This window comes from Eptesicus fuscus, chromosome 4 (assembly GCF_027574615.1).
Source record: "Eptesicus fuscus isolate TK198812 chromosome 4, DD_ASM_mEF_20220401, whole genome shotgun sequence".
Classification (NCBI taxonomy): Eukaryota; Metazoa; Chordata; class Mammalia; order Chiroptera; family Vespertilionidae; genus Eptesicus; species Eptesicus fuscus.
Genome location: NC_072476.1, coordinates 45,012,230 through 45,026,870, shown reverse-complemented (window position 1 = coordinate 45,026,870; position 14,641 = coordinate 45,012,230). Strand labels below are relative to the sequence as shown.

Below are 14,641 nucleotides of genomic sequence, written 5' to 3'. Positions count from 1 at the left end.
ACTGGTCGCTATGACGCACACTGACCACCAGGGGGCAGAAGCTCAATGCAGGAGCTGCCCCCTGGTGATCAGTGTGCTCCCACAGGGGGAGCACCTCTCAGCCAGAAGCCGGGCTCACGGCTGGGGAGTGCAGTGGCGGGAGACTCTCCTGCATCCGTGGCAGTGCTAAGGATGTCTGACTGATGGCTTAGGCCCACTCCCCACAGAGCCGTCAGTTGGACATCCCCCGAGGGCTCCCAGACTGCAAGAGGGCGCAGACCAGACTGAGGGACCCCCCCACCAAGTGCACAAGTTTGTGCACCAGGCCTCTAGTTTCTCATAAAAGGACAATCCTCTTTGGATTTCTTCCAGTTAGTGAAAACAAGAACATATAATGTAGATCTTTTTGTAAAAGGGAAGTGGTATATTATGAACTTTCTCTTCATTTATTTTTTCTTGGCCGGTCCAAGATGTTTTGATGAAATACCAAATAAATAATCACTCTGTGGCTACAAAAATGTACTCCAAGCTATAAGTTCATAGGAGCTTAAATCCTAACAGAAACAAGTCAATTTATTGATTTTTTAAAAAATTCTACAAGAACTGATTGGTGCAACCCTACAGAACCAATACTTGTTTAAGAGAAATTTGTTTTTCTTTTCAAAAGTAACTAAAAAGCCTCTCTGATTTATTTATACATTAATTTGCTTAACTTTTGAAATCAAGAGTCATAGGGTTAGCTTTGTCCTATTTAACTATCAATGTTACACATTTATAAACTAAGCAAATATGGAGAGTACAGAGATTTAAGTGAAATCTAAAAGAATAGAATTGCTTTTAGTCCATTGTATTTTCAAAGTTGATGAGCATCAAGCCAGAAGTCAAGTAATGACCACACACCATTTATTTCTTTTAATAGTAAAAAGAATGTTTAGATTATTAGCAAAGTAATCTTATAATGTATCTTCACAGTTGCAATTTAAGTATTCATTTGATACACTAGTATATCAAAGTCCTTTTCCATTATTCAGTCTACTTTAAAAATATATACAGCTAATGATGTTTAAATATTCTGAACCATATGTTCAAATATAAATATTTGAGAAATTCAAACTGTTGCATCAAGTTATGAAAGAATTAAAGAAAAAAATGAGCTACAAATTGTATAGGAGGAAGAAAAAAGTTTACTTAACACTTATGTCTGGCTAAATCTGTACTTTCTCATTTATATATACATACCCAGTTGAGTATAGGCAGCCATCAAACATTAACCAGTTACATACAGATTAGACTAAGCCTGTACTATTTTCTACGACAGGTAACAGTGGTGATTTCAAACATATTAATATATCTCAATAGTTTCATCAAAAGTTATTTGTAGCAATAGTCTAATATTATGAAATTCTGATAGGCACAGATGAAATCACTGCATTATCTATGCCAAATTCAGCACACTAATGGTACCTGACTCTGCTTACTTATGGTCTAAGTATCTGAACAAAACAGAGCAGACAGGTAACCAGAAAGGACATTTAAGAACACCCATGCTTATGAATCACATTAACATTAGTGTTGAAAATTTCCAAATCTAAATATAGAGGGACACTTACAAAGCTGTGGGACAACTCCCACATAAGAATCCAAATGATAAAACTGCAAAATCTTAAACTTCAGTTTTTAATCTGATATTAAGAATTTGCTATTTGGTCTTAAATTTTTTTAGAATTAAAGGGTTAAAGTTGAAAACATATTTATTCCTTACTACATTGCAGCATTTGAAATTAGCCAGCATGACAACTTTAATTCCTTTTGCTTTTACATGCAGTAATATATGTATATACGCATTTAAAGACAGCTTAAAACTGAGTTAACTTTTAGTCAGTAGTGGTGATTAGAATTGCTATCCAATCAGTATCCCATGGCACCACATATCAAAGTCTATACAATACGTGCTGGAAGCTAATTCCAGCATGTCAGCAGGGCTGAATCATCTGGAATGGCTGAGGGCATTTCCCCAAACCTGAAAAGGATGCATAAATGATTGCTTGCTGCCAGACAGCTGAGAGCATTTCAATCTACATGTTATTGCCTCCTGCTGGCCAAACACCTGAACATCCAAAGGCAGTTCCTCCAATCCAACAAAACCTCTGTATACTAAACCTTGGCCTTTGATATGTATATCTACCTTGCTTTAGGACAATTTGTGTTAATAAAAAGCGAGGGGTCCAGAGAGACAGAAGAACTTGGTTCCTTGAGCTAAGTCTTCTCTGGCTCTCCAAAATGCCTTCCAAAATTAGTTTCGTCTCTGGACTCTCTATTAATTTACACATAGCGCCTTCTCCAGATTCCTAAGCCCCTTCAAGATGCTGGATCAAGACCCCTGGCATTAAATATGAGTCTTTTTCAGCACTTACTACTTTGGGTGGGGAAGGGAGGCATGGCAAAAAGTAATTGCATTATTTTTTTTTTATAGCAGAAAAGCTTTAAACATCTATACAATTTTACAGTATCTTGTATTCTATCTTAGAACAAAATCTTATTCCAGTCAGCTCAATCTATATAAGTTATAAAATACAAACACATTCTAAACCATATAGTGTACAGAATATGCACTATTTAATATTCATTAAATGCAGTACAATCAAATAAAAAACACACAGCATTCTAAATTTTTAAATCTTTGGGATGCTAACCAGAAATTATACAAATTACATATACAAGACAAAAAAAGAATAGAAAAGGAAAAGAGAAAGAAAAATAAAATCCAAAGAAACTAACTTCTCAGTGCATCACACCTACTGGGATTAAATGTATGGCACTTTTAAGATACTAATATTACAACTATCAATTTAAGCTGGGAATGACTCAAAAACATTAAAGCCACATAATGGCAAGAATGAGCCAATTAAATGTTTAAATGAAACAGATCACCTTTTTTCTTTGTAAAAGCACCGAAAATGTAATGGGTGCAGATAACTCAATAAAATTCTTATTTCATTTGTCCCTACACTATAAGATATTGCAGTACCTTAAATTATTCTGTATTTATTCTAACTGGTATGACAATCTGATTTTTAAGGCCTGAAAACTCTATTATGCTACTGAAACATACTATTTTCTATGTGGTAAAAATATCTTTATGAAGAAAATAACATATCTGGTTATAAATCATAGAATAAACCCCAAAACCAAAAATCTGACATTTTCCAAGCTAGTGAAAAATAAGTTATACCATGATGTATCAGTTTAAAATTATATCAATATTAACAAACATTTCTATGGTACATTTTCCCCTCATGAAAATTAAACAGTGCAGAATAGGGCTTGGGCTATAGTGAGTCACATTTGGTTTTCTGAAAAACAAAACCCAATTTACTATAAACAATTAAAAGGCAATTTTCTTCCTCCATAACACATGTAGATATTAAATCGAAGGTTTTAAAAATATTCACTACCTATAAGAAAAGTAGTTTTAAATGGCAAAAAGGAATCAAAATACCAAAGTTTAGTGTGCGAAGAATAGATATAAACAACCAAGAAAAGAGATCACTGGTGTATTGGTGTTGAATATTTAACACGAATAGCCCAAAGTAAGTCCCAAGGTTTTTATACCTTTACAAATAAAAAAAGGTGTCCTTTCCATAGTTTGGGATATGCATTGTGTATTCCCCAAACAAGTATATGAGTAAGGTTTTTAAAATGTTGCCAATATTCAGTTCTTCAGTTACCTAAAATTAATTAGAGGACAGCAATATTACAGTGGCAATGGTGCATCAATTCCCAAAACGTAGTTATGATCCAACACGAGTTGTGGTGGTTCTTTTATCTGAGAAAAAGCTTTTCAGAAGAAATACCTGCCCTATGCTAACCACCAGAAGAATGAGGGCTTCTCCTACTGACCAATAGGCCACTCTTGTATTTAAATCCTCTGCTCGGCTTCGGCCTTGAGCTTCTCTCAAGCGGAAATGGGTCTGATAGTCAATGACAGACTTCAGAGCTTCATGAATCGAAACACAGGCAGATTCCATCTAAAGAGAAATATTTCCAGTTAGCATGTTTAATATTTTCTGTACACTCCACCTTTCATTTTTAATTTCTCATTTCATTAACATTCACACATTTATGTCAGAGGTCCTGGCAATGCAACCCTTTACTCATTCCCACTAGTACAACTGGTAAAGTTAGAGATCCCATAAAGCAGCTGCTTGCCCCAAACTAAAATGTCACGGCTGTGGCATCTGTAAGGATGGAACACTAAGCTGCTAACAGCAGCAGAAATACTTATCAGTTAAGGTTTGTGGCTATAAAATTTCAAACCCAGATTCCATAAAAAGGAAAGATTAGGAAGAAGAAATTGGGTAGATCAGTAAATATGACCAATCCTATATAATGAAAGGGTAATATGCAAATTGACCAAACAGCAGAACGCCCAGTTGCTATGACGCACACTGACCACCAGGGGGCAGACACTCAACGCAGGAGCTGCCCCCAGCCCACAGGCCCCGAATGCCTGCGGGCCAACCTCTTGGTCCCTTCCCCCAGAGGGCAGGCTCTGATAGCCCATGGGGAATGGGGAACCAGGGGTGGGTGGCAACAGATGCGGGTGGCACCAGGCCAAGGCCCCCACCCCACCGGTCGCCCCACACATAGAGGGCGACTGGTGTTGGGGGACAGGGATGGCGAGCAGGCGGGAACAGCCAACCTGTCAGTTCCTCTCCACAGCCGGTAGGCTCCTATCGCCTGATGGCGAATGGGGACCTGGGGGGTGGGTGGCAGCGGGGGGCAGGGCCAGCTGCCAGCAGCCAGGGAAGTTGGCCTGATCACAGGCTAGGCCTAGGGACCGTACCCATGCACGAATTTCATGCGCCGGGCCTCTAGTAAGACTATATACAAATATAAATCAAGTATGGCATAAAAATAGATTGTTAGTCAAAAGTTATTTATCTATTTTAAAAATATGTGAATCTGAAAATAGGCCAGAGTACCTTTTTTTAAAAAAAATAGTTACCAATTTGTTAAATAAGTTTTTCCCTCATACCAATCAACCAAACCAATATATATGTTCTCAATGGGATACAAGTTTGTTTCACTGTGTAATCAGTTCGTAAGCCTTCATCTTACTTTTTTTTTTAAAAAGAACAGCTTGCCCTAGCTGGTTTGGCTCAGTGGATAGAGCGCCAACCTGCAGACTGAAGCGTCCCGGGTTTGATTCCAGTTAAGGGCACATGCCAGGGTTGTGGGCTCAATCCCCATTAGGGGTTGTGCAGGGGGCAGCTGATCAATGATTCTCTCTCATCACTGGTGTTTCTCTCTTCCCCTCTCCCTTCCTCTCTAAAAACAATTGAAAATAAATACATAAAAAATAAAAAGAACAGTTTATTGATTTCTAGAGAAAGGAGAAGAGAGCAACATCAATGAGAGATCTTAACACTGATGGGCTGACTCCTGTACATACCCCATCAGTGATCAAGCCCACAACCCAGGCATGTGCCCTGACTGGGAATCTAACCAGCAACCTCTCCATGCACTGGATGATGTCCAACCAACTGAGCCACACTGGCCAGGGTGACACCTTACCTTTTAAGGGTTAAATGTCTAATTTTTTTTTGTATCACAGAGCTTATTATTTTTTACTCTGAAAACTTAATCCTGGTGATGAAATATATGCTTTATTATACTATACTTATTTTACATCACAAAACACATTAAGAATTTTAAAAATTGGAGTTGGTCTTAATTTTAAATAAGGAATGCAGACATTAGAAAATAATTCAAATATTTAAAAAAGTTCTACCAAAGTATGTATAAAAGGAATAATTATAAAAATATTCCATTAAAGATACTTTTAAAAAGTAGAAAATTATATTTGATGAATAAGAATAGATCCATAGACAAATGGCAGGGGGGGTGGTTAGAGAGCAACCAAAGGACTTGTATGCATGCATATTAGCATAAGCAATGGACACAGACACTGGGGCAGTGGGGGCTTGCCCGGTGTGGGAATGGCTGAGGGGTGGGGGTGGGGGGTCAATTGGGGACAAAGAACACATATGTAAAACTTTAGACAAAAAAAAAAAAAAAAAAAAGGTAGAAAATTATGAGATCTACAGGTTGAATTTACCTATTAGAATACTCAAATATTTTTGCTGTTCTTGTTTTAGTTTGGCCCCTAGGAATGAAAGATTTAGCAAAATGATGCTAAAATGATTTCTAATTTGTGATAAGAGGCTAGAGAAGTGCTTTAGCATTTCTTTGCTTTCTATGTATCCTCAAAATACATGGTCTAATGATTCTTCCCCTGGAAAATATGCATAAAAGCAAGGACTTAACACAAATTCAGAAAGTTTAAGGATTCCTTAAAGCCTGACCATGGGGTATGGATTAAGAACACAGCTGGATTAGAGAAAATAGATTAAGTATAATTTTTCAGAGAGTGTTGTTTCCTTTTTTTTCCTTATACATTTAAAGTGAGAATGTTCATACATATTCAAAAGTATAGAGAATAGAACAATGAACCTCTATGTCAATAATTAACATATGGCTAATCTTGTTCCATCTATATTCCACACCAATTTTCCTCCTTACTCCAATTATTTTAAAGCAAACTCAAGATATTTTGTCATTTCAGCTATACTTCTATACTTTATATTTATTTCTGAAAAGTAACACTCTAAAAAATATAACCTCAGTAGCATTACCAGCATAACACAAAGTAATTAAAAATAGTTCCTTTATATCCAACTAGATGCCTGGTGCAAGAAATTCGTGCACTGGTGGGGGGTCCCTCAGCCTGGCCTGTGCCCTCTCGCAGTCCGGGATCCCTTGGGGGATACCCGCTGAAGGGGTCCTTAACGCTGCTGCGGAGGTGGGAGAGGCTCCCGCCACCGCCTCTGCGCTCACCAGCCATGAGCCTGGTTTCTGGCTGAGCGGTGCTCCCCCTTTGGGAGCGCACTGACCACCAGGGGGCAGCTCCTGCATTGAGCGTCTGCCAGTTGTTTTGCCGTTCGGTTTATTTGCATATTAGGATTATATAGGATATAAAATTAATATTCAAATTTCCCCAAAACGCCTCAAAAGTTGTTTACAAGTCAGAGTCCAAACAATGTCAACACAATAATTTGGTTGATAGGTCTTTTAGGTCTTCTTTAATCTTTTGGTTCTCTCCCTTTTTTCCTTTCTCATCCATTTATTGAAGAAACTGGGGCCTCAATTCCTGCATTTCCCACTTTCTGAATTTTGGTAATTGTATTCCCATGGTGTTCTTCTATCCTTTGTATTTCTTATAAACTAGAAGTTGGAACTAGAGACTTGATGGGATTCAGGTGTACTGTTCTTAGTGGGAACATAGCATAGGCAATGTTGTGTACTCCGCTACTGCCTATTATCAGAAGACACATGTCTAGTTACCTCTCTACTTGTGAAATATCATTAGATTTAGCGATATCAGTCTTATCTACGCATTATAAGGTTTCCCATCTGCCTTTCACCTGAGGGTTTTACTGCCTACTCTAGATCCAGCATTTTATTACTGGTTAAAAAATGGTGATTTAGTAGAACTATCTTTTTTTTTTTTTTTATTAATATGTTGTTGTAAATCCTCACCCAAGGACATTTTTCCACTGATTTTTAGAGAGACTGGGAGAGGGAGAGATAGAAACATCAATGTGAGAGAGACACATCTACTGGTTGCCCCCTACACGCACCCCGACCAGGACCGGGGATAGAGCCTGCAACCACGGTATGTGCCCTTGACCACAATTGAACCCGGATTCTACAGTCTGAGGGCCGATGCTCTATCCACCGAGCCAGCCCAACTAGGGCTTCTTACACATTCTTAAAAACTGCCTCTATCATCATATGATTTTGCCAAGAAATGTGGGAACAATGAAATACCAGTTTAAGTTTTTAACAAGCAGGTGTTAAATAATTCCTTTGAATACCTAACTGAGTATCTTTTAGATAATCTGAGCTCATACTGTATTTGAACTAGAACTAAATTAGCCCTTTCATCAGCTGAACAGTACCTGTTCACTGACTTTAAATTTATTTTGCTATCTTTTTCTCATTAAGCTATTCGTCAAAATAAAATCCAATTTAGCTTAACTCTTTTTATTAGATGACTTATCATTAATCTTTTAATATTTTACCTTAAGTTACAGCAAAAGTTATTGTACCAGTAGCTTGAAGAACATAAATATTGGTAAAAAACCACCTGTGGTATCTTTATATATTAATTAAGGCATCATTTTGCATCTAGTTATACTAAACTGCTAAGCTATGGTAGCAACATTCCTCCATGAAAATGCTTCAGAATGCTGGAACGCTGTTTAGACTTCCTAAATTTCCTTTGCCACTGATGTTTCTACTTAAATGATCCTCCTATTTAAATACTTCTTATTTTCTTTACACTTAGAAGTTCATAAAATCCTTTAAGAATGGTCTTCACTGAAAAGTCTGAGGTTCTCTGTGAAATGCCTAATCTACTATAAGAGTTAAGATAAGTCTTAATGACTGTGTTAAAAATCAAAATTCTGTGTTTATCGAGGTAATGCACATAAATTATGTGTTTCACACACCAACATTGTATCATTGACTTTTTATTTACCTGGGTAAGAGCACTGACTCGGTTCTCACTAGGAAACAAAGGGGGGTCTTCTCCAACTTGAAAATCAAAATATACGGTTTTATGTGTGAAAGTAGAAAATTCATTGCTGAAGCAAAATTTGTATGTCCCATTTTTGGAGGCTGTGAAAGTAAAGCTGTCATACTGTTTCTTCATCTCCTTGTATAACACATTCCCATCAGGATCTTCTAATCGACAGTCTACATCATAGTGACCACCAGTAATCACCTATAAAGAGAGAGAGGGAAAAAAAAAGAGATCACTGCAATTAACAAGTTTTAGAAATAACCAGATTTCCTATTAAAATGGCAATAAAATTATAGGCTAAGGACCTTTACTATCACAGACAATTTTACATTTTTTTAATTTCTACCAGTGGATGGAACTCGGGGAGGCAGATTTCAGTTCAACTAAAGGTTTATAAAAACTGAAAAAATTTCCTCATGATAGGAGAGAAGGAACTAGCTAATTAGCCAGACAACTATTCTAGTTAATGTAGATCTCTTATATCACTTAATTCTCCCAAACAAACCTACCAGAGGTTTTTTCACCTTTCCATCTGACAAACTGAGTTAAGATGAAACTTGACCTCCAAAGTCGTACTCTTCACCCTTAAGCTTAATGTCATGTAATATTTTTCTTCTGCAAATTTTCTCATCTAGTTTCCTATTAGTATCATCCAAGCATACCCATGGATAGAGAATGAAATAGTAAGGTAGGTCAGTCCTTAGCATAACACCCATAACATCATAGAACTCAAACTATTTTTATTGCCAAATTACAAATAGGTTGTGTTTAAATTATTTTACAAGTCAGTTACATAGAATTTGATATATATTTTGTTTTAAACTACAATGCGAATTGAATAGACTTACCGGCTGTTCTAAGAGTATTATCATCATTTATAAACTTGTTTCCAAGAGAAACAGAAATGATTAATGACTAAAGCAAAAACAAAACAGAACAACATAAAAACAAAAAGACCTTTTATCTGGAAAGTTTGTATTTAAGGGCAAGCACATTGAAAGGAAAGCTGGGAATAGATAACATGTTTCTGAAGAGGATTTTGGAGCTATTTTCAAAGGCTTATGCTTAATCAGTCACAATTTGGGCAACTTGTGTTTTCCAAGTGAAGAGAGGAGGGGGAGATTTTTCCTGAAGTAACTGGACAATCACCAGAGAAAAGGGGGAGAGGAATAAAGAGAAGAAAGGCCTCCTTATATGAGAAAGAACTGAATGGGAAGAGGGAGGAGACAGGAGAAGAAAATAGGGTGCACGTATACACTTGGGTAAGAATTCATGAGGAAGAGACAATGGGTTTGAGGTTTCCCAAACATGAGACTGAGTGACACAAGCCTGTATTTTCAAGCTTGAACACTTTGGTTAGCATATTATTGACATTCTAGATCTGCAGAACAGAGATCAAACTTTGAACTTCAAAGAAGAATGGGTTACTTATATGACCTCTTGTAACTGTACTATGCTACAAGATCATTTTGATAATTAAATGAAATTATGCACTTAGGAAACTGTAAAGATATGTAAGACTAATATTAGAGACATAATGTTTTGACATAAAAAACAGTGTCTTATCATTTTACCTCTCTCCCCAAAAGTCAACAACTTTTCTTCTGGATAGGGAGGGGGGAAGAAATATGTTATCATTTTATTCACCTAATTCATATTGACTGTTGCACTTTAAATAATCAAATAAGTACATACACACACAAACTGAATAGGGCCAGAACTTATAGTAATGCCACTTTTCTTCCAACAAATTTTCAAACAAGTATTCTCATTTCAGATAACAGTAACCCTTTACAACCTGTCTAGTCACATTAGATAGAAACTGGATATCATCTCAAATTAAGTGGCCCTACCAGTCCAGTTAAATCAAAGGAATCTCTTGATGTTTTTGCCTTTCTCAAATTCATCCCATCTTTTCTATTCCTAATCCACAATCCAGACAGGACTATTGCCACAACTTACTAAAAGTTCTTCCCACAACCCAATCTCTCATTCCTCTAATCAAGTGTTTCTCAACTTTGATTAGATAATTGTGGGCTAGGTAATTCTTTGTTGTGGGGTCTGTGTTGCCTTGTGCAGATGCCAATAGTCTCCCCTTCCCCACACATGTCTCCTGGAGGTGGGGCAACCTCCCTATCCTTCTCCATACCCCACTTGTTTAAAACCTTTTGATAATTACATTTCCTTTCAGAAATCCCCTTTTGATTTCCTCTACAGAAAAATCCAAACCTGTTAACAATGGCTTCTGTTCCCTTGTATCTCCTCCAGGTAGCCTCAGCTCTTCCTTTATACCCTTTCTCATTCTGTGTTCCAAAAATAGCAGACAGCCAGAAGTTCTCTGAAGTCCTTGCTTTAAATCTTTTCTAACAGTTAAACAGAGTTTTTTGCTGAAGAAGAACCACAGGACCCAAAATGACTATACTCACAAATCCGGTTTTTTACAGGAAAAGAAACATCACAGCTAAAAGCTGTCTCACAGAAACAGATCAAGAAGTTAGGTTTTGGATTCTTTGTCCTCCCTTTGAGGGGTGTGGCTACACATATACTAGTACTCTCTCGCTCAGTTCAGGTACCACCAAGTGTGCAAGGAACACCTTGGAACTAGCCCAAGAGTGTTGGCTGGGTATTTTATATTTTGCTGGTCACATAGGCATATTCCTGATAGGTAACCAGTCTTAATACCAAGCCTCTGGGCAGTCTCAAAGAGACCAGGTGCAAATCATCAATCTCACTATTATCAATAAAAAAATGCCAACAAACTAGTACAAATTACCCCCAAAGCCCTTGGGTCCACAGTTACAAAGCAACACAATCACTCAGTGTATTTCAGTGCCAGCTAAGGCTAATTTCAGGCCTGCTGGAATTTAGTCTTACAAACATAACATACCTACCTAGGATGTCCTTTGTCGTCCTGCGGACTTGTAACTCCTATTTATCCTTCTAGAACAGTGATGGGCAACCTTTTGAGCTTGGTGTGTCAAACTTCGCCAAAAAACTGAGCATAAGTCGGGTAGTGTGTCACTTTGAGGAAAAAACATTATTTCGCAAATGTTTCATCCTCAGGAGCAGCAAATGTTTCATCCTCGGCATGCGGCTGCCTCAGCGGCCACGTGTCATCAGAAATGGCTACGCGTGTCAGTGCTGACACGTATGGCATAGGTTCGCCATCACTGTTCTAGACTCAGACCAAACATCAGCCCCTCAGCTAAATTTCCCAATGATCCTTCCTCCTTCAGTCAGCACCAAAGTTCTGCCACCCCAAATGTGCCTTCTGGAATATTGATTTTTAAGCTGATTAAGAAACAAAAGACTCAAAAAGACTGTTACTTCCCCTTTTTCCACCCAGGGTTTGGCCCCTGCAGACCCCCATTTCCACCCCCTTTTCTAAGGAGATTCAGATAAAAAACCTTCTTCAGGAAGGGAACCTCATATTCACTTTATCTACATAAGAGGAAAAAATTTAGCAAAGCCTGTTTGTTCCCTAGCCCTCCGCCCATTGTTCCTGGTTTGCCTAGCAGTAATTTGTTTGCCACATGTTCTGCTCTTTCTGGGTTACCTGTGAATTGTCTATTTCTCCTCTGAAATCCCAGACCTTGCCCACACCTTCTGCTTTGTCCAACATGGCAGATAAGCCTCAACTGCCCAATGGGTTGGATCATTGGGATACGTGGTACCCCTGCATATACATCCGTAATAAACTTTGTACATTTTCTCCTGTTAATTTGATAATGAGTCCAGCTAGAACTTTGAAGGAGGGAGGAAGTTATTTTTTTATGGCCCCACGATACCTACTGTGTACTTTCACTGTTGCATTTAACATTAAATGACTGTACATGTCTATATAAGCTCCTGAGGTCAAAGTAAGTCTTGAGTTAACCTGGAACTGCATACCGATTCTGCTACTTGCTATGTTTTATGTCCTTGTGTTTTAACCTATGGAAGCCTGTTTCATCATCAATAAAAAAAGGAATACGAAATATACCTATTTCATATTGAGTTGCCCTGAGAATTAATATACCTGAAATGCTTGGCATACTGTCTCCACATAACAGGTCCTGTTTGAAGTACTATGTGGTTTGACCCATGCTGACACCCCTCCTCTCTGCCCCCCTTTCTGGCTTCTGATTCCCAAATATATAGGACCTCTCTATGGTTTTCAAATGATCAGTTACACAGGGTCCTTGCAAAGCCTATTCCCTCTTCCTCCTTATGAAGTATGTACAACTCATTCTTTTTTTTTTTTTTAATATATTTCATTGATTTTACAGAGAGGAAGAGAGAGAGGGATAGAGAATTAGAAACATCTATCAGCTGCCTCTTGCAACCCCCCACTGGGGATGCGCCCACAACCAAGGCACATGCCCCTGACCGGAATCGAACCTGGGACCCTTGAGTCCGAGGCTGACGCTCTCCACTGAGCCAAACCGGCTTCAGCCAACTCATTCTTTACAATTCAGCTTAAAATCACTTCCTAAAGGAGGCCTTCATTGATCCCAAAGACCAGATTGTCTATCCCGTATTTTCTGCTCTTAAAACAGTTTTGATGAATGAGCAGGTACTAAGTAAGAAAAGAAGGGTAGGATAAGCGGGGAATCAGGAATGAAAAAACACCCTTCGGTGTTCTGATCACAGCACCTAGCACCGAAAAGCTGCTCAAATACGTGAAATAAGTCTACCAAAGAGAATAGAAACAGGAGTCAAGATTGTCCTAACCAACTTAAACTACATTCTGCCAAATAAAGCTTCTTCTTCTTTTTTTTCAACTATACTTCCAAAGACAGAAGGGGCCTCTCTCATTTATTGCAGCAATTCTTTTTACACCACCTTGATGGTCATCTGGCCTAGAATGATGCTCTTCCAAAGAGAGGGATGCGCTAACCAACAGTTCTACTATCAATGAAAAAACTTAAAAGCAATGGAGCTAGGTATTGGCAGCATCTCACATCTGATGAAAGCAGAGGTGGGATTAGAGAGTGGGGACAGACACTGGGCACTATAGAACAGGAATAATTTTTTAAAAAAGGAAAGTCTTTTAAAAAAGAAAGCCCAATGGCCTTCAAATAAAGGACATTAGAGAATGGGGGGGGGGGGGAGATCACAGCTACGGAAAGCATTTCTGAAACTCATATATATATGAATATCTGGTCTTAAATGCCTCTCGTCCACGGTTTAGAAGAGGGAAACCAAAAGCTCATTCAGCTGCCTAGAGCTGATTCCTGAATCAGCCAAGGAGTGAAGAAACAAGGTCGGGAGGGGAGCACTTGCAGATTACTCCGGATCCTGGACCGAGGGCGGGGGCCCGGGGCCGAGCCCGTAGTACCTGGAACTCGAGGGTGCACTTGGTGCCTTGCGTGATGTCCTCGTAGAAACACTGCTTGGCATTGTCGGGCAGCTCGAAGGTGATCTCGGAGGCGCCGCCGGGTCCCGGAACGAGCAGCAGCAGCAGCACGAGCAGCCGGCAGCCCCAACGGCCCGCGGCGGCCGCCCAGCGCGGGGCAGAACCCAGCCGCGGCATCCCGAGGCGGTGGCGGCGGCCTTCACACAGCAGGGGAGACGCGGAGTCGGGTCTGCGCGGACTCACCGCGCCGCAGGCCTCAGCCCGAGTCGCTCCGAGCTTCGGTGAGATTGGGGATGAGGAGCCAGCCGCGGGGGGCAAGTGGGGGTGCGGAGAGACCCGGACCTGGCGCCGAGAGCCACCTGGGGATCAGGTATTAAAACCCGCACGGAACCGGCGGAGAGGCCTGAGGTGGCCGGAAGTGGGCAGCCAGCGCTTGGGAAGGGGCGGGGCCTGAGGCACCTGCCCCAGCGACCCGGATGTACTCTCTTCGGACTGAGGGGAGAGACGTGGGAGTGTATACGTGGAAGCTCGCGAGGCCTCCGCCGCAGCCTGGGACGAAGGGCGGGGCCAATGTAGGGAGCGGGTGGGGCGGGGCCAATGTAGGGAGCGGGTGGGCGGGGCCAATGTAGGGAGCGGGTGGGCGGGGCCAATGTAGGGAGCGGGTGGGACGGGGC

At 39.8% G+C, this 14,641-nt stretch overlaps 1 protein-coding gene across 1 annotated transcript; it reads right to left on the bottom strand.

Annotated features, from left to right (window-relative positions):
- Positions 1–865: 865 nt before the first annotated feature.
- TMED7 (transmembrane p24 trafficking protein 7) lies at positions 866–14,418 on the bottom strand. The gene is made up of 3 exons (XM_008144459.3): positions 13,950–14,418; positions 8,585–8,830; positions 866–4,007 (listed from the first exon to the last, which is right to left on the bottom strand). The coding sequence occupies exons 1-3, from the start codon at positions 14,142–14,144 to the stop codon at positions 3,771–3,773; spliced, it is 678 nt and encodes a 225-aa protein (XP_008142681.1). The 5' UTR covers positions 14,145–14,418; the 3' UTR covers positions 866–3,770.
- Between the last annotated feature and the right edge of the window lie 223 nt (positions 14,419–14,641).